This window comes from Stylophora pistillata, chromosome 8, assembly GCF_964205215.1.
Source record: "Stylophora pistillata chromosome 8, jaStyPist1.2, whole genome shotgun sequence".
In the NCBI taxonomy this organism is placed as follows: domain Eukaryota; kingdom Metazoa; phylum Cnidaria; class Anthozoa; order Scleractinia; family Pocilloporidae; genus Stylophora; species Stylophora pistillata.
In genome coordinates, this window is record NC_142526.1 from 31,185,182 (window position 1) to 31,204,701 (window position 19,520).

The 19,520-nt window shown below is 39.5% G+C and overlaps 2 protein-coding genes and 1 long non-coding RNA gene across 3 annotated transcripts; 1 reads left to right on the plus strand and 2 right to left on the minus strand.

Moving 5' to 3' along the window:
• Nucleotides 1-198: 198 nt before the first annotated feature.
• Nucleotides 199-3,674, minus strand: LOC111322568 (uncharacterized). The gene is made up of 3 exons (XM_022925691.2): nucleotides 1,787-3,674; nucleotides 895-1,689; nucleotides 199-692 (listed from the first exon to the last, which is right to left on the minus strand). The coding sequence occupies exons 1-3, from the start codon at nucleotides 3,672-3,674 to the stop codon at nucleotides 199-201; spliced, it is 3,177 nt and encodes a 1,058-aa protein (XP_022781426.2).
• A 3,211-nt stretch (nucleotides 3,675-6,885) lies between these two features.
• LOC111322560 (ciliary microtubule-associated protein 3) lies at nucleotides 6,886-13,363 on the plus strand. The gene is made up of 9 exons (XM_088730139.1): nucleotides 6,886-7,008; nucleotides 7,086-7,222; nucleotides 7,749-7,847; nucleotides 8,226-8,339; nucleotides 9,080-9,096; nucleotides 9,640-9,766; nucleotides 11,410-11,522; nucleotides 11,684-11,759; nucleotides 12,877-13,363. The coding sequence occupies exons 1-9, from the start codon at nucleotides 6,993-6,995 to the stop codon at nucleotides 12,940-12,942; spliced, it is 765 nt and encodes a 254-aa protein (XP_088586265.1). The 5' UTR covers nucleotides 6,886-6,992; the 3' UTR covers nucleotides 12,943-13,363.
• A 2,350-nt stretch (nucleotides 13,364-15,713) lies between these two features.
• On the minus strand, nucleotides 15,714-16,756 carry LOC148725839 (uncharacterized). Its single transcript, XR_015990727.1, has 3 exons — nucleotides 16,266-16,756; nucleotides 15,984-16,043; nucleotides 15,714-15,820 (listed from the first exon to the last, which is right to left on the minus strand). It is a non-coding gene; the product is annotated as an uncharacterized LOC148725839 (long non-coding RNA).
• Nucleotides 16,757-19,520: the final 2,764 nt, after the last annotated feature.

Consider the following 19,520-nt stretch of genomic DNA (forward strand, 5'->3'; position numbering starts at 1 on the left):
CAAATGAGACATTTCTTTTTATTTGGGCACCAGCTGTGCTCCTAATTGTTACCTCTCCTCCTTTCCTGTCTATTACTTCGCTAGGATTTGGGTCATAGTTTGGAGACTGTTTGTTAGTCTTCGAGTTCTGCAGGAGTACTTATCTCCAACCTCCACTTCACTTGCAACAGCAATCCTCTTTGCATCAACATACTCTTTCTACGATAACTTCCTTGACCAGTCTCGATCGCGGACTTCCTCATTAGTGATAGGTGCCTCCCTTCGTGGGTCTGGCAACTTTGACCGCATTTCCCTTCCAAACATCAGGTAGAAGGGTGTTGCTCCAGTTGTCATCTGAGGAGTTGACCTATATGCGGTTAGGGATGTCTGTAACTCTTGACACCAATCTTTCCCCTCAATGTGAGCTATCTGGACTGACTTCATTAACGTGCGATTCTGACGCTCTACTTCCCCATTGGCCTGCGGCCATAGGGGAGTTGTTGTGCGGTGTTCTATCCCATTTTCTGCAAGGAAGGCTTCAAACTCTTCAGATACCAGTTGAGGCCCATTGTCAGTGTTGAGTGTATGCAGCACTCCAAACTGGGAAAATATTGGTTTTAGAACTTCAATGATTCTTGTGCTAGAAGTTGACCTCAAAATAACCACTTCAAAATATCTACTAAAATAGTCTACCACCACCGGTAAACTTTCCCCTGAAGGTAAGGGACCCAGAATGTCAGGTTGTCAAGTGGTCAGTGAATATGCTCCCCCAGAACCTATTGCTCGAGCTTTTCCTCCCAGTGGCCCTTAAGAAGATTGCGCAACCATGGAAACTCCTGCACAGCTTCTCTGCATCAGCATCCATCTTGGGTCACCATACTTTACTGCGCAGTCTACATTTTGTTTTAACAATACCCTGGTGTCCCTCGTGGGCCAACTCCAAAACACGCGGTCGCAATTCTCGGGGAATCACAAGCCTGGAACCTCGTAAAAGCAGCCCACCATACGAACACAATTCATTCTTCACATGCAGGTATGCAGGTACATTGCACTGACTCCAATATCCTGTTTGGACACATTCTTTGATGAGGTTCAGCTCCATATCCTCAGCTGAGGCTTTTTCTATTTCAGCGGGTGTCAAAGCACAAGGAACACTATTCTCAACCACAGCATGCACAAAGTCATAATATTCTCCGTCATTTCTTTGGAACCCACAATTTAGCCTAGACAAGGCATCTGCGATATTGGTCTTGCCTGGTCTGTAAACAACCTTAAAGTGATAGGCTTGTAGGCGAAGGACCCACCTTTCCACACGGGCAGAAGGCTTCGATTTCTGCGAATACATGTACTCCAGAGGCTTATGATCCGTCTCAAGCTCAAACTCCCTGCCGAAAACATACCTGTTAAAGCGTTCGCAAGCCCATACCAGGGCTAGGGCCTCTTTCTCTGTTTGGCTGTATCGCCGCTCCACGTCAGACAGGCGTCGCGAAGCATACCCAATCACACGCCACTCACTTCCATGTAGCTGGGTTAAAACCGCTCCAAGCCCCACCGGTGACGCATCTGCCACAATTCTTGTTCTGCTGTTTACATTGAAGTAAGCTAGGACATCCACGTGCGTGATCAGCTCTTTTAACTTCTCGAGTGCCAACTGTTGTTCTTTTCCCCATTTGAACTCAGCATTTTTGTGGGTTAACCTCTGAATGGGTTCTGCAATGGATGACAGATCTAGGACAAACTTAGACACAAACTGGGCAAGAGTGAAGACCGAGGAAAGATCTGGCTTCACTAACATTCTGTGGAGGACCTGCCTGTCTGATTGCTGCGACGTTCTCTTCACTGGGTTCTATAACGGTCTGTGTTACTTCGTGACCAAAAAATGTCAACCTGGGTAATCTGAATTCACATTTGTCTTTGTTCAGTGTCAGACCTGTTTCCCTCAATAGATCGAGCACAGCCAAGAGCCTCTTATCATGCTGCTCCTCCCCTCGTCCGTGAATTATCAGGTCATCTGCTACATTAGCCACGCCTTCACAGCCTCGCAGTACGCCCTGGATGATTTGTTGGTATTTTTCTGGTGCTGAGATGACACCAAACATGAGTCGGGTATATCTATAGAGACCACGGTGAGTCACGAACGTTGTCACATGTCTACTCTCCTCAGCTAGAGGTATCTGTTGAAATCCCCACTTCAGATCTACACGACTGAATACTGTGCTACCATTAAGATCTTGAAGCACTTCCCCTATTGTAGGGATAGGCTGACGTTCCCTCACTATTGCTTGATTGGCACACCTCATGTCTACACAAATCCTGATATCTCCGTCTGCCTTGGATATAACCACAAGTGGTGAGACCCACCCTGTTGGTCCTTCTGGGACTTCCTCTATAATTCCACTCTCCAACAATTCATCTAGCTTTCTCTCGACTTTTTCTTGTACACCGAATGGAATCCTGTGGACTGACTGCGCCACCGGCTTCACCGACTCATCGATATTTAACTTCAACTCGTAATTCCTAAGAAGGCCAACACCGTTGAAAAGCTCTTTGTACTTTTCTTTGATATCAGCTTCTGTATTGACAGCATTAACGGCATGGCTAGGCCCAAGTCGTAGCAAACCAAGTTTCACTGCTGTTTCTCTGCAGAGGAGACTTCTGCCATCTCCGTTTATAACTACAAAATCAGCTTTGCAGGTCACACCAGTGTCAATGGACATTGTGTCTGCTGTAAATGTTCCGAGTGTTGGCAACGGATTTGTACTTCCATAAGGAAATAAGGATTTGGCCTCCTTTCGGGTCTGACACTGGATTTTCTGTGACTTAAGCCACTCCCAAGGTCCTTGGCCTAAAAGGTTGCATGTTGCTCCGGAGTCAACAAGAACATTTGGCAAATGAACACCTCCAACTACAACAGTTACTATTCCACTCTCTTGGTCGAGCCCATCCCCCACCGAAAACACATAGTTAGGTGTTGAGTCTTGTCCTGATTTAGGGCTACTATCAACATAATTTGTGTTTGTCTTTCTGCCTATTTTATTCACACTAGATGTATTTCTCCAATCACGCCAACCGTCACCTTGTCTTTGCCCCGGATGGGAATCCTTAGCGAACTTCTTACAACGCTTGACCTTGAAATGTCCAATTTCTCCACACTGAAGACACTTTCTACCTCGAGAAGGACATCTCCAATCCCTGGCTAAGTGATCCTCTCGATCACAATTGAAACAGTCCCTCTTCTCGCTACTAGTGCTCCCTCTTAAATTCACCACACTGTTAACCTGCTCTGAACTTATGTCGCCTCCCCTTGTCCCATCGTCAACAACAGTGTTCACTTGTCCTGAACCACTGTTAGCCCCCATTGCTTCCATCTGCAAATTAACTGCTTCCTGTGCCCGAGCTGTAACTAGTAGATCATTCAAAGTAACACTGCCTTCCTTTTCTAAAAATTTCCGACGCAATTTTGCCGAGTAACATTTGTCAATCAATTGATCTCTGATGTACTCATCTTCCCGCTCTCCAAACTCACACGAAGCGGCTCGTAGTCTGAGCCGACAAACAAATTGATTGACGGTTTCTTCATTACCGCCTCTGACTAATTTGCCGAAACAAATGTCTCTCAAACGGTACATTAGCTTTAGGAATAGAATAGTCATCCAGTACCTTGAAAGTTTCGGCGTAGTTCTTCTCTGCACCATCAGGCACCAGTGTGAAATAAACTTCCTGTACATCGAGTCCAGCTGTGTGAACTGAGTAGCAGGCCCCGTTTATGCGAGTCATTCGTGATGCCTTTACTAGGCACGTACAATTGAAAGGCTGTTTTCCATTTTCTCCATCGCTGCGAAACTGAATGCGGATCTCCTTTAACTTGAAAAGGCTGCAAACTGCCTACTTTCACAGCCACTGAGGTCGACACCCCACTACTCGTGCTCGCCGAACTGCCATCTCCCTCACTTGATTCTCCGCCAGGCATAGTAAAGAAGTATGTCCCTTCCAAACACAAAATGGTAAAAGAAACTAGCACAAAGACATTCCTCACCATCCCATCCTTGTCGCCAGATGTGATATTTGGATATACGGCAATAAAAACCTTCGATGTTCTTTGATTTCAATACTTAAATCTACACACTATCCACATGGCAGCCAACGAGTACCACAACAACAACTTTCGCTAGGCATCACGGGCTGCCTACAAACACAACCTTTTCACACTCCTGGTTCAATACACTAGACTTTCCACACACGGTCATAATTATTCTACCACAGAAGTAAGACATACCACGAATAGTCAAAGTCTAATGATGGTTGATAATATGCACGAGCATACGTCACAACCATCACCCAACGAAAATCATTATCCTTTGGCAGCATCAGTTGTTTGTATATTTTTACTGGCTGGGGGAAAACTCAGCGGTGAAGTGTATTTGAATAGATGTTCACAACTGTTCATAACCATTGTTTTCATAACATTTAGCGACAGACTCATCAGCCTATAACGAACAGGTTGTACGAATTCACTCTAGTATTTCGTCGCCTTTTATCTTAAAGTGAGAACTTCAAGCGCTGAAATTTACGAACATGTTAACTTTTGGCATTGTTGACTTGAGTTACGTGTTGAGCACTTTTGTTTGCCTTTCTCAGCCTTACATGAATTTCTCAAGTAACCTTGTGAGGGTTGTTCAAATTCGACCCAAGCCATCCGAACTCGCTCCATTCATTAATAATGTCAGACTTTCCTTTAAAATTGACAAATTAAACGACACCTACCAGTAAATTGAAGTTTGATTGTAAGTTTAAGTTTGATTGGAATTCTATGGAAGTTTGATTTTAATGCCATCGAGTCATCAAAGTGCACCAAGGGATCACGTGAGATTGCTGAGCGCATGTGCAACATTGGTATTTCCAGCCGTAAGTGAATGTTGCGGGGAACACATACAGAATATGCCCACATGGCCTCAGACCACAGGCAGCCCAAGCTCTCTTTGAGAATCACGCAAGGAACACAATTTGCATATCGATTTATAAGGATTTGTATGGGATTTTCTACAAGATAGCCATAGAGATAGTTAAAAGTGAAAATATTAAATAAAAATGGCTTACCTTATTCCATACGTGTATTGCGTGCTCCTGGTGGCGTTATTTTACCGATTTCACTTGATTTAATCGTTTTTTTTTTAATCCTGGTTTTCTCTTCTCTTTAAGAAGAGAAAACCAGGATTCAAAAAAACCGCTTAAATCAAGTGAAATCGGTAAAATAACGACACCAGGAGCAAGCAACATACGTATGGAATAAGGTAAGCCATTTTTATTTAATATTTTCACTTTTAACTATCTCTATGGCTATCTTGTAGAAAATCCCGTACAAATCCTTATAAATCGATTTGCAAATTGTGTTCCTTGTGTGGTTCTCAAAGAGAGCTTGGGCCGCCTGTGCTCAGACAAAAAGTAAGCAGCATTCAGGGCGGGTATAATGAAAGTGTGTCAGCCCTAAAAGCCAGTGTGGGAATGTGATCCCTTGGTGCAGTTTGATGACGCGATAGCATTCAAATCAAACTTCAACTTATAGGTAAGTCTTGTTTACTTTATTAATACCATCACATCATCATTAACCCAAGGATACCACTGATGAGATTTTGAAGCCAAGACATTCACACGAGGAAACAACCCCAAAGCTCTAACAGCAGGTGTTTATTAAATTATAAACCCCAGAACAACACTAAGTAACACGAACTGCACCCACTCAAGTGGTTTACAAGAAACCTTACAAAGTTGTACTTTAAATGAAGTAAACAGCAATAAGAGATCCTGTCAAACACAACTGTCTATTAATGATTATTGTCTATGACACGTCATAAGACGACTCATCGAAGTACTGCACAAGCAAAGCTGGCTGTCTCAACAGGCCCATTATAGAACTGGCCAATACATCTCGAGAATGACCATTCAGCTATGCGTAAAATTTCTTAAATAGGGACACTTGCTGCTTTTGCTTTAGAAGTAGCGGCAGCCCTTGTACTGTATGATTTGAATACTGTAAAATCAACACCAGCTAATTCTATAACCACCTGGATCCACACGTAACTTTTTCCTTTGAAGCTGTTTCTTAAGGTTTGATGACACTGGGGCGGATCCGGGGGTGGTTCGGGTGGTTCGGTCGAACCCCCCTAAATTTTCCCTCAGAACGCTGGAAATCACGTTCCGAACACCTAATTTTCAAAATCTTGGACCCCTCAGAAGGGGAACAATTCTCCGGACCCCCTTGACTAAATCCTGGATCCGCCCCATGACGCTAATAAAGAGTTTACTTTCCAAACCCCCTAAGAAGCTTCTAGTTCGTTAAGATATTCTTTCAAATATGTGACCTGTGACACAGAGAGATGAAGTAGAAGGGTAGGTTTCCAAAGTAACGGATGGAGCTCTGGCGGCCTGCTTTGTTTAACATGTTCCGTGAGCAGAAATTCGAATCCATTAGGCAACTCCTTCATGCAACTAATGTCAAGAATATGTAAGCTTTTCCCTCCTTGCGCAGACACTAAAGTTTCCAACATTAAATGTGTGATTTCAAGTCAAGTTTCTCTGGTGGCTTGAGCGAGGATAGTTAGGCTAAGACAGAATGTACATCCTAAGTGGACTGGTAACGAGCAGTTGGTAGTGTTTGCAGATACCCTTAATAAATCTGGAAAACAGAGGGTGACTGTCAATGGTCGTGATCGATGTCGAAACTGGAGCGCAACGTTTCGACTGCATACTGCTAGTCTTCATTAGGCGGTCAATCCAGTATGCGTCATTTATATATTGTTGTGCTCAGCTGTGAATGGATGGAATTCCACGGCTGTGTTTAGGGCGTCTTCAGATCTGCAGACTGCCCTATGGCCATGCACGCCTGCCCTTTCCATACTCAGCGGCTGTAAGCCACTTGTTGTCATAGCAACATTACGGTCTAAAGCGACATACAACGAGTATTTCTTGCTGCAGGAAAAGTTGACTTCTTGGTGGGCAGGAATTTTTAAAAAATCATGGCTTCAAATGACGGTCTGTACCTTAAATATTTAGATTGAATTTTTCTTTTACACACATTTGTCTAAAAGAGCTAAAATTTTATTTCTTAGCTCGAAGAGCCGTCGCTTTTGGAACGACTCTTGATCGAGAACTGTTACCACTGAAAATTCCAGCAAATCGCTTTGGAAATGAACTCGCCTTACGAGGCGCTCCAAACCGCGGCCCTGGATGTTATTACAATGCGGAGGTAGCTGAAGAACAGTTTTATTCTCTATCAGTTTTCAAATAGTCTTAAAACAGCTGATCTTGTAGGGAAAGAAAGCAGTATCATTTGTGCGTGACTTAGTGCGATGTGTCTGTCGGTGAGTATATCGTGGTTAAGTGTTTGTTTTACATTGAAGTCACTCCTGGTGTAGATATTAACGATTTCATTGAGTCGACTTAATCTAGCAATTCATAACGACCTGGAGTATGCTTTTGCCTGATGAAGACTAGCGGAGTGCAGTCGAAACTTCGCGATATAACCCCTGACTGAAATGGCAACATTGTCAACAATTAGCTGGATTGCTGTTTAATACTTCACCTCAATAAACTTCATGTAGTGTGTTCCATAAACTGTAAACTCCTTCCTAGCGATAGCTTGTTCTAGTTTCTTTGCAACAGATTATTTCTCGGAAAAGGGTGGTGATGAGGAAAGTAGTCATGTTTTGAAATCAAGGCTATTTGTTTTCGAAAGATAACTAATTTTTTAATCGTTTCTTCTTGCCGGTCAGGGTACTGGCTTCATTTATGAACTTGAGCGAAGACCAGTTTGTAGAAGAGGCTATTCAGTTGGAGCCAGAACCGCCCCAAGATTTCCTAAACCAGCCCATGTAAGTACAAGTTTAAGACGTTCAAGTTCAAGTGAAAATGTAATTTAACTGATCAGCTGCCATAGTAGATTATTATTTGAAGTTATAAATATCTGTCTTTTAAAGGAAAGGCTCAATGCACAAATCTTTCATAACCTTTTGTTTTCTCCAAAAGATAACCAGAGGATTACTTACAGTAAGGGTTAATTGCCATAAAGACTTTAAAATTTTGCTGATCAATGCTGAAGACATCACCTTTTCAAAACTTGTCATCATCAATCAATGCTAGCTACCTTTAGCCGCTGTCATTGTCAATTTTAAAAATCATGTGAGTTTCAAGTTGTTGTTGAATGACATCCATTAGTAGCTTACAACTTGTTTTCATATCCCTCTATGTAGCTGGATGTTCCTGGACCATCAACTTATCAAGAGATTATCAGCAAACCAGTTCACTTTGATGAAGCTTTTAAAGCATTTAACGTTGGCGCAACAAGATTCCCACCAATTAACCAGGTGAAACTCCTCATACGCTATTGGAAAATTCACTACTTGACGAGGGAATTCCACATTAAATTGCATGCGAAAACCGATATCGGTTTCCGCATGCAATTTAATGTGGAATTCACGAGTGAAGTAATGGATTTTCCTTGAATCACATAACTGAATAGCAATGAGTAAAAAAGGATACAGCATTACTTAAACTTGTATGCTTACGTAGATGCGAAACAATATCACTTAGCCTCGTTTTCAACTCGCAATTCCAGGCTAAATACCTCGCTTTGGTAACCAATCAGAATGCGAGGTTTTATTTAATGATGCGATTCTATATATAATCAATAACAAAGTCAGAGTAAGAGAGTTGTCATTGAGGCTTTCCATTATTGTGAAGGTTTCATCTTTAATCAATCCCTGATGGTGGACTTCCACGAATGTGAAACAAAAAGAAAGCTAATACGTATGATGCATAAAGCTAATATTTACAGATCGCACAGTCTTAATTAAGTCCCCAAGCAAAAACACAGAAACAGCTGGCATTTTTGCTTCCAGAGGTTCCTCACTTCAGATTTATAGCCATGCAGTCTTGGCTCAAATAGCATTGGACTTCACATGTATGGTCTTGGAACCTTTGGTTCAGACATTTGCAGTTTCTATTCTTATCCTGATACAAAACAAAGTATGTTCATAAAGATTCCTAAATATGTGAATGTTCTTAAGACTGTTAATTAATATCAGTATGCTTATCCATATTGCAGGACCATGGCCATCCAGGGTGGGTAAAAATATTGATTTTTATCATGCCTCTTTTTTTTAACATGCAATTTTGCTAATTTAGTCAGGTGATGACTTCAGTCTGGTTCATAAAGTGCTTGGAGATGTTCTGGACTTAAATGTGCCTAGTCGCATAGTAAATCATTTGAGAATGAGAGCCTCTTAATATAAAGTCAAGGTTTTATTTTTTCAATTATTTGAAGTGCTGAACATGCTACTTCTCATGATAGTTTTAATACATTATACTGCATATAGGTTGTACAAGCTGACATGCTTTAATGTACACATACTAGATTTGGGCGTGTGTCTTTAGAACTCCAAACAGAGAAGACAAATTCATTAGGGACAGAGTGTCGTTGTGATTCAACACCAAAATTCTTAAAGCCAATTTATCAATTAAAGAAGTGGACAGGAGCTAGAAGGATCAGTCATATGATACTATAAAATTAATCTTGGGCGTCAAAACTTGAAAAAAGAAAACAAAGTAAAGGGTGATTAGGGTTGGCTTTACTTTGTGACATCATGTTCAATATTTCCAACACAGGCCTGGTGCGTATGAGTTTGATGCCATAAGGGACAGGAAGGTGAAGTATCATGGCTCTTTTGGTGGACCACAGACATTGATAACGTCAGTTACAATTAAATGCAATGAATTTGGAGAGCCAGATATTGTAAGTATCCCAAGCCTTTGAAGCATTTCCTCCAAACATCAGTATAGATATTCTCCATATTGCCAGAGGTAATAGAGGAGATATTGATATTGCTCACTATACATTTCCTGTGTTTCAAATAAGAAGAATTTGAATGTTTAACTACCAAGAGCTTTATGCGGTAAATGGTTTGAACCCGGGGGTAACATGTGAAGGTGTAGTCTGATCGTCCGCGTGAGTGTAGTCCTGAGAAGGACTGTTGTCGGTGGCAGTGACTGACGTTTCGACAACCTGTGCGGAAGTCATCATCAGAGTCAGGTGAATGATTGTTGTCAGTAGAACTGACAACACTACTGACCACTTCTACTGACAACAATCATTCACTTGACTCTGATGATGACTTCCGCTCAGGTTGTCGAAGCGTTAGTCACTGCCACCGACAACAGTCCTTCTCAGGACTACACTCACCCGGATGATCAGACTACACCTTCACATACCAAGAGCTTTTTTAGTTGGTGATCAATGTCTTTATTCTTGTGACTTTAATGTTTGACTGGGCTGTGATATACACTTAATCAAAATATGGCATCCAATTTGAATCACCATTGTTCTAGACCCACTAGCCTTGTCTTCACTTGGAAACGCAAAAGGATTATCACATGTGTGAGAGGCTAGTGGGTCCAGAACAATGGCAATTCAAATTGGATGCCATATTTCGATTTGGTGTATTGTGAAGAGAAATTATATGCCTTTCACTCTCTAGGCTTAAAACAACTCCTTGTTGATTGATGAGTTATGGACCCGGAAGTTCAAACGTAGATTGTTGTTAACGTTTGTGAATATATGAAAATCATACATGTGAACTGTGGTTAAAGAAACGAGTATGAGAGCAATCGTCACAGTAATGAACCCTACTTAAGTAGTAGTGAAAATAAGGCCTGAAAAAAATTCAGGCCTGTACAGACTCAAACCCATGGCCTCTGTGATACTGGTGCAGTTCTCTATCCTGTACAGGCCTGAATTATTTTCAGGCCTGTACAGAATCAAACCCACGGACTCTGTGATACTGGTGCAGTTCTCTATCCTGTTCAGGCCTGAATTATTTTCAGGCCTGTACAGACTCAAACCCATGGCCTCTATGATACTGGTGCAGTTCTCTATCCTGTACAGGCCTGAATTATTTTCAGGCCTGTACAGACTCAAACCCATGGCGTCTGTGATACTGGTGCAGTTCTCTATCCTGTACAGGCCTGAATTATTTTCAGGCCTGTACAGACTCAAACCCATGGCGTCTGTGATACTGGTGCAGTTCTCTATCCTGTACAGGCCTGAATTATTTTCAGGCCTGTACAGACTCAAACCCATGGCGTCTGTGATACTGGTGCAGTTCTCTATCCTGTACAGGCCTGAATTATTTTCAGGCCTTATTTTCACTACTGCATAGGTGGTGTTCATTACTGTGAAGATTGCTCTCATACTCACAGTTCATTGTTTTTCCCAACCAAACTCCCAAAATTTTTCTAGGTGGATACCTTTAGCATTAATACTTTCCTTATATCATTTTTCCTATCTCTAAATTAGAATGTATGTGCATGAGCTGTTTCATTGATTAAATCCACTCAGGCCTCGTGCATTTCTAATTGTGACCAACTGTTTGTCCACAGTGTAGTTCTTGTCAAAGTCCTCCTGTGGGAGACTACTATGAATACAAAAAGGTTCATCTTTGTCGGAAATGTTACGATCATCACTTAACAACAGGAGAGAAGTACACAAGGAGGTAATTTTAATGTAATAAAGGAGTTTTTATTTCTAAACTTTGCATACATCTATTTTTATTAATGACTTTACAAACTTACAAATTTATTTAAAGCGGATTGTTTCTTTTTTATGGTATTTAAAAGACAAATGATACCTTGAAATACATCTTTCGTCCCACAGTTATCTTCAATCATTTCGCAAAGTAAGAGACTGCTCAAACATTCATAATCACGAAGGAACAAATGCCAGATTAATGGTAAGCATTTACAATTGCATTGTGAATTATAACTGTGAACGAGACTGGGTGATAGAATGGCCGGCTTGGTCCGCAAGTTAACGATTTCCTTTAGAAATCGAAAGGCTGTGGTGACTGTGTTAGATTTTGACCTGGGTTTTCACCGGACATTACAGAAGCCGAAAAGGGACAATACAAAAATATTTAATTTTTTGAATTTAGATTTCTGGATTACCCTTTTCTGGCTACCGTAGTATCGTGACAAAATATTTTTCTCGATTTGCGAAAATTTTCTGCATTTATAAATAATCTTTCCTATAGGAAATATTCTTGGATTGTAAACGATTTTCGATTTTTGTTAAAGGTGTTTGTGGATCTATGAATCAAACTAGGATTTGAGTTTGTTTTCTCAATTTGTAAAACTTTTCAAAAGCGATTTATCTAAAAGATATCGATCCTAAATATTTTTTCGGATTTGCAGAATATTTTTGGATTGATCCTTTTCGGCTTCCGCATTGACATGGACTTCGCATGGACCGATAAAAGTCATAATACAGACCACTAATGGTCTTTAATAAGTATAATAAGATATGACATTATGACATTTTATGTCACTTATGACTGGTCAAGGGTGGAAAAAAAATTTTTTAATTCGTGAAGTGGGTTTTCGTTTTTATGTGAAACGTGATCGTCTCAAATTTCGCGTAAAGGTGAAAGAATTTTGGGTATTATTCGTGATGCGAAAAAAGGCCAAGTATTTTTACGGGACTGACTTTTACAGAGAGTTATATGGGAACCTCGAGAAACTATGATGTCTGGTGGTGGGTATTACGTGATAATTTGGTTTCATCAACCAAGTTGGTAGCTGATGTTCTGAGCGTTATAGCTCTTCGTTAGAGCGACAGGCAGGCAAAGGGCTAACGCTGGAAACGTCAGCAACAGGACATGACGGCTTTCTCAGCTCGAATAATTCAGCACCAGCCTCAATATTTAGTTGATCGTGATTTCTTCAATCTCCCAATAATTCTTTAATTTGATATTAATTGATGTTTTCTTGATTTTCTTGAATCATGGAGTTGTGTTTAACAGCGACGTTTTATTTTATGTTTGTTGATAAAAAAAAACTTTTCTTCAACAGCTCAAAACCGAAAAAGACCTCAAGAAACAGAGATTTAGAGAAGCATATATGAGCTTGTACTTTTGAATACCGAACAATTGGGATGCATGAAAATCTCGGATGAGTGCAAGATGTATATATTTTCTAACTGATACAAAGTTGCAAAACACGATAAGGCGAACAGTCAGTTCACCCATGGACGTATTTACTGTAAATATGTTTAATGTTAAGTGCTGTGGAAAGCGTGTATAGGTAATAACAGGCAAGAAGAGATTTTAAGCAAGATTTATTTTTACCAAGTTAGGTAGTTAGGACAAGTGTTCTAGTTATAGAAGCGTCAGAACTTCTCTTTCAATTTAACTACATGAAATGCAACAGAGGATAAAATGAAAAATATTTTACATTGCTACATTTCTGTATTATTTTGCCAATTTACCCATCAAAAATACTAAACATCTTGGTTAGGAAATGTCAAGTTTGTAATAAAATCAAAGTTTTGAAAACTAAACTTTAGTTGGCTAGACAAAATTGATCTTAAATTGATCTGATAAACTCACTAGTAATTACTTAGAACTACTACAGTGGGTTATTTCATATATCCAGTGTCCGAAACTTGAACATAATATTAATGACTAAAAGAAGCGAAATTTCCCCCAGTATCCAGTCAGTCGTTATATAACACATTTCAAAATGTATCCAAAAGTTGTGCTTGTTTCTGTGAATCACGACTGAATTGTGCTCTATGACAACGAACACTCTGTAAGAAAATTTCGGATCACTCACAGTTTCTGGGCAACGAGTCGATTTTAAATCGTCACGATTTATAAGTCACTCGATAAACGATTTAAAGCGAGACTCGTTTGTTTGTGAATAGAAACGAGACTCGTTTATAGAAACGAGACTCGTTTGTAGAAACGAGACTCGTTTGTAGAAACGAGACTCGTTTGTAGAAACGAGACTCGTTTGTAGAAACGAGACTCGTTTTTAGAAACGAGACTCGTTTGACAAAACGAGACTCGTTTGACAAAACGAGACTCGGTTTGCGAAAGAAGGCTCGTGTGCCAAACTTTGCTCTTGGCGCATGCGCAGAAGTATAGTTTTTTTTCCAGGGTAAAGTTTTAGGTTCAAGATAAGCTGGGATTTTGCTGCAATATGTTAAGGTAATCTCTATTTTCTTTTCTTGGGATTACAAAGTGCAGGGAAGGCCTAAACCGATATTTTTATAGAGCTTCTGGCATAAATTTCAGCAGATAAAGTAGCACTGGATATTTGTGTCGAATTAAGTTCAAAGCTTGAATCGGATCCTATCCCATTACTAAGGTTACTTCATTTTTCCACAACAAGAGGGAAACCAGAAATTAAAACCATGAAAGATGTACATTTTGATAAATAAAAATTAAATGCTGAAACTTCATATTCATTATGCAAGGAATATTTCATCATATTTTGCTGTTTTAGACTTTTTTCCCCTCAAGCAGACGCATAGCTGCTTGAACTTGGGCTTTCTCTATCGCACATCTGGAGTTATCTTTAGGAGACTGCCCTATTGCCATTTGTGCTGTCGTTACGCAATTTTGTCATTTCCAGTCATGGATAAGTCTACTTGTTTTATTTTTGCCTGCTAGAGTGTAATGAATGTTGTTATGGTACTAGACAATAATCAAAAAAATATATTACTATATAGCAGTAGGTTCTTACAGATGCCAAAGGTTCAAATTGAAAAAAAAAAAAGCCGAATTTATTTCGGGCGTTTCCTTCGGAAAGCCCGAGTAATTTATGAAAACTGTATTCATAGAATACATGATCTAAAAGTACATGATCATTTCTTTCTTAAAATGAATTTTTTCGTCGTAAACTATCTTTTATCTCAGGGATCTCATCAAAATAAACGCATATCAAAATGCCAAATCTAATTCGCTATGAAAAATGCTCTGACATGTTTATGTTTAGGAAAATTTACTAGATTATTACAGAGATGAGATTGCTTCGGTAAGGATATTTTTAGAAAGAGAGCTTTGATTTAGTGATTGTTTGTGAATTTTTAAGAAACAGATAACGAGATTAACAATTATACACTTAGCAGCTGCCATCCTGGGGATCGACCCTGGGGTCATACGGGGGAATAGACTTTCGTCGCCAATTTTGCATTGAAGTGCATTTGCACCTCCGAGACGAGACACATGGGAAAACACCCACTGGATTTTTACCATTGCCGCCATCTTGAGAATAAAAGATCCTTACCATGGTGACTGGCTATTACCATTGATACCTACAAATGTAAAAAAACTACTACTACTACTACTTTTTCCAGTTAGTCGCCGGCAAAAAGCCACCTAGGATGTTTTTAACTTTGAGCCCTGTATAGCCCTGTATAGTAAACACAAGCTGAAGTAAGTTTTAGTTTGTGGCAAATAACATTCTTTTGGAGCATTACATTGTTTGAGTTAGTAGAGCATACTTCTTTGTCCCCAGGGGAAGGGCATTGGTAGCTTTATATTGAACAATGTTATTGTTGGTTAGGGGGCTTAGGAAATTCCTTTGCAAATGCCCAGGGGTTCCCCGGGGTCACCCTCTCCCCCCCTGGGACGGCCGCTGATAAGTGCATAATGACCATCATGACTGAAACAAAAATTTTTGTTATCAGTTGCATATAATTATAGCTCGTTGACCTCTTTGCCTCTGGAAAATGTTGTCAAATAATACCATCTGGCCCGATTACAGTCGACTAATACATATTGGAAAACTTTATATCATTTATTCTCATCACATTTGCAAAGAAAACTTTTTGAGAGGTATTAAAAGAAAAGTTAAGGCTATTTCAATATAGAAGACATTGCATGATAATTTTTGCACTTATTAATAACTTCATCTACACTTTATCTAGGTTTTTCGTTTCCTTCTTGCTGAGATTCATTATTTTTCTTCTTTCTTCTCTTTCGGGTCTTCTTTTTCTTCATTTCTGGTTCTGTGAGGATAGTAAGAAGAAATTGTTGTCGTCAGTTGTTTATAGGTTTTTGGTCATGCGGGATTGGCCTGAATTTTCCATTTTGGAATGTTTTGAGCAAATTAGAAAACTGGAGAAATTCTTCAGCCATGAAACTTAATGAATTTTGTTTGTTAAATCTTACCCTCACTTAAAGTTTTCCTCTCCTCAATGTCATGTCTTTGCCCTCCCATGTCCTTGTCATCTTTAAAGTTAAAGAGAAAGGCCTTGATTTTTTTTCTTCTTGCAGTTGGCAGTTAAATTTGTATTATGCATGAGTCTATAAAAACATAACTTTATAAAGGTGATTTCTTGTTACTATATGTAAAGTTTGCTATCTTTAGAAGTACAGAAACAAATAGGTTTACAGCTTCATTTTTTCATTTTTCATTTTTTAAAATTCTGTAAAGAAAATTTTTCAACTTACCAGGAATAGTGGAATCAAGGGATTTATCAGTATCGGGCTTCATACACGAGTAAGTCCCTTTAGAACTTCTGCAATAGAACCTTCTGCTATCACATCACACTCTACACACAGTTCCCGCAAGCCAGCATCCTGGAAGCGTTTGCCAGTGTTGGACAACATGGTGCATGCTGTGTGGAATACTTCCATTTTGATAACCATATCTTTCAATTTTGCGCTTTGTTTCCATTGTCCCTCGCTTGCCTTTGCATACAGTGTTAAGTCAATGACGAAGCCGATGCTCTTTAAGTTGAGCGTGTTCTTTACCTTGAGAGACTGCACTAGAACCTTGTGAACGGTAGCCATGTCATTAGCAGGCACATCGATACTCGGGAGATACCTGTTGACAGCCAGTGAGACAGTTGATCCTCATTAAGGACAGAAATGTTAAATCCATCCTAGCCACTGGCTTTTTGGTTCCCGCACCAGAAAGGGTCTCCTCCAATCTATCTATAATACCCCACGGGAGTGTTGCTTTGATATATGGCTTGATAGTTTCAGGCAAAGGACCGATCTCATGCCCCAATCTGTGTGGCATCTGGATAAGTTGAACATTGTTCGGCATACGGTAACAGTATTTGCTTGGGTGGTTTTTGTAATCCTGCCGTAACTCCTTAAATAATGTTCTGGCCAAAAGAGGTAACAAGGCGCCGCACGCGATCAGAATATTCCGCCGAGATGTGTGTGTGTTGCCAGTTTAGAGTATAGAAACGCATCTAGTTCTTCTGAAAGTTTGACTGCACTATCACATAGCTCGGTAGGTTTCGGAGGCCATGACATCTTACTAATATTTGGGTGAAGTGCATCACAGAAGTACAGGGCAGCTTAAGATTCATATATAAATATGAAAGGAAACCCTCTGTATTAACATCTGAAGTTTCTTCTCGGATTACCCTAGACGTGGGTGTGGATTTTCAGAACGGTTTACTTTTAAGTGTAAGCAGATGGTGAAAGTGTGGCCTGAGAAAGGCTTTGAATGGCGACGCACCTCATTTCTGTGTTTTCAAACATACAACCTTTTTTTGCGATTTTCTTTACATATCAAGAAAAACATCTCGATTTCTCCTTTGATGCTGATCACAAACTTTTTCTTTTTTTAAATTTGTTATTTCATGCTATTCTGACATCTTACTTTTCTACATTTACATATCCGCTCGCTTGCACCGGCTCTACAATTTCTTCTTTTCTACTTTTTATTCCAAACAAGTTAATGAAATGACTTATATCTACTTGTACGTCTTTGGCAGGAACAACAGCAATCCATCGTTTCATGAAAAACATCTTCCCGTCATTGCTTTATGCAGTGGCTTTGGTTGGATGTTTTCCACGCATCGAGTGGCAGTTTGGGAGTTTACAATGGAAAACTTTAATTAAGGCAAAAAAAAAAAAAAAAATGTTAAAACATCGATCGATCGATCCCTTCAGAAAAACACACTTTCTGTGTTGAGTCCATCACTTTTTCAATCAACCAATAAAAAAAAATTCAATTGCCGTATTCTGATTCTTGTTCGCAAGAAAGTTGAGAAATCTCCAATTAAATCCATATATAATTAAAGTATACCCGTGTGTTTTGAAAGGTAGAAACCAAAGAATTTGCTACAATAATATTTCTTTTGATTGGAAATTATTGAATCAAGGTACTACTCAAGGTAGCGTAAGCGGACCCTATCTATTCCATATTTTTATAAATGATCTAGAGATCTATTTAGATACCCTGCCAGTGTTATTCTAGTATGCTGCTGTTTCAAATATCATTGCTCCTGTTTACAATTTAAAGACATGTCTGAGACATTGGTCAAACATTTCTTAGAGTGGATAGAAAAGAATGGAATGTTCTGTAACCCTAGCAAATGTAAGGAGCTTACAGTCCTAGAAAGGCAATCATGAATTGTACCCTCCTGTATTAGGGATCCCTAGTTGTACTTATGTGAGCATTCTAGGTGTCACCTTTCAGAGTGACTGTAGGTTCAATACACATGTTAAATGTCTCTATGTCCTTAGATCTCTAGGTAAAGAGGGGTATAAGCAGGTAGAAATAGACTTTCTTTTCGATTCCTTAGTACTTCCCCGATTTCACGTATGCCCATATGGAGCATCAGACTCCGACCTCACCCCAGTACGATGTTTTTTTCGATCGTTGTTGGAAAAGGAATTTTATTACAAGAAATCACAATTTACGATCAATTTTACAGAAGCAGTAGTATTTTTAAAAAGGTTTCTAAGGCCGCCAATCACCCCTGTCGCTTTTTATTCCGCTTGTAAAGGCCAGCAGCTACAATCTACGGACTAGGTCTGGCACCAGAACAAGCATCAAAAGAAAACGTTTTAAAAATACATTCGTTGGTCGTTTAACTTTTAGACATAACCTATATGACAATTTCTAACTGTAATCAGGTGGTAAATTTAATTTTGTGGAATTATTAACCTTTTAACTCATTTACCTCAAATTGCTTGTAACACTAGGATTGTATTTTTCTGTTTTGAATCAATAGAGACCGTTATTATTATTATTATTATTACTATTATTATTCATTATTAAGCACGCTTATTTAAGGTTACTTCCTACCTTCAGAGGCTGATTTTTTTTTTTGACTAGATTGAAGTTACACTTTTTAACTAGCGTTTGCAAAAGAAAAAAAATTAAAAATCTCAAAAGGTGTCCGACTTATTTAAAAAAACGTATTTTCGAATAAAAGTTAATAAATCAGGAAGGTGTCATAATCTCGTAAATGGGCGAACCCCCCGGGGGAATATTCGAATATTCGGAGAAATATTACATCGCGCCCTTGACAAATTTCACACGTGGAAGTAATCTGCTCGTAGAAAGTCTTTTCTCGTGGATATAACACAAAACTTAAAATTAGAGAAGAGTCCTTGGGTAAAGAAAAAGAAAAAAAAGGGTTCTGTCCTGGTGTACCGGTTCACAAGGGAATTACCATTGTTCTCTCTTTGTTTAGGAGTCATCGGTTAGCGCTATTGTGTATTGTTTGGTCTTTTGTATTGGCTCTTGTGAACCGGTACATGAGGACAGAACCAAAAAAAGGTCCAAAGAAGAGAGAAATGGCAGCATTTTGTCAAAACAAAACAAAACAAAACAAAACAAAGCGACAAAGGTTCTTGGTTTGGCCAGGAGCCGTCGACAAGCTCGGCATCCACTGAAGATCGACAGCATTCGATTATCCTTGGGGCAAAGAGCTGAAAAATGAAAGTCAACACCAC

Bases quoted from the DNA above. Each gene is read 5' to 3' on its own strand.
- LOC111322568 (XM_022925691.2), bottom strand. From the start codon at position 3,674: ATGGTGCAGAGAAGAACTACGCCGAAACTTTCAAGGTACTGGATGACT. The intron at 1,690-1,786 runs GTCCTCCACAGA...CATCCATTGCAG, and splicing joins CGCAGCAATCAGACAGGCAG to AACCCATTCAGAGGTTAACC. The intron at 693-894 runs GTATTGTTAAAA...CCTTACCTTCAG, and splicing joins GGCCCACGAGGGACACCAGG to GGGAAAGTTTACCGGTGGTG.
- LOC111322560 (XM_088730139.1), top strand. The intron at 7,223-7,748 runs GTAGCTGAAGAA...CTTGCCGGTCAG, and splicing joins GATGTTATTACAATGCGGAG to GGTACTGGCTTCATTTATGA. The intron at 7,848-8,225 runs GTAAGTACAAGT...CCCTCTATGTAG, and splicing joins GATTTCCTAAACCAGCCCAT to CTGGATGTTCCTGGACCATC.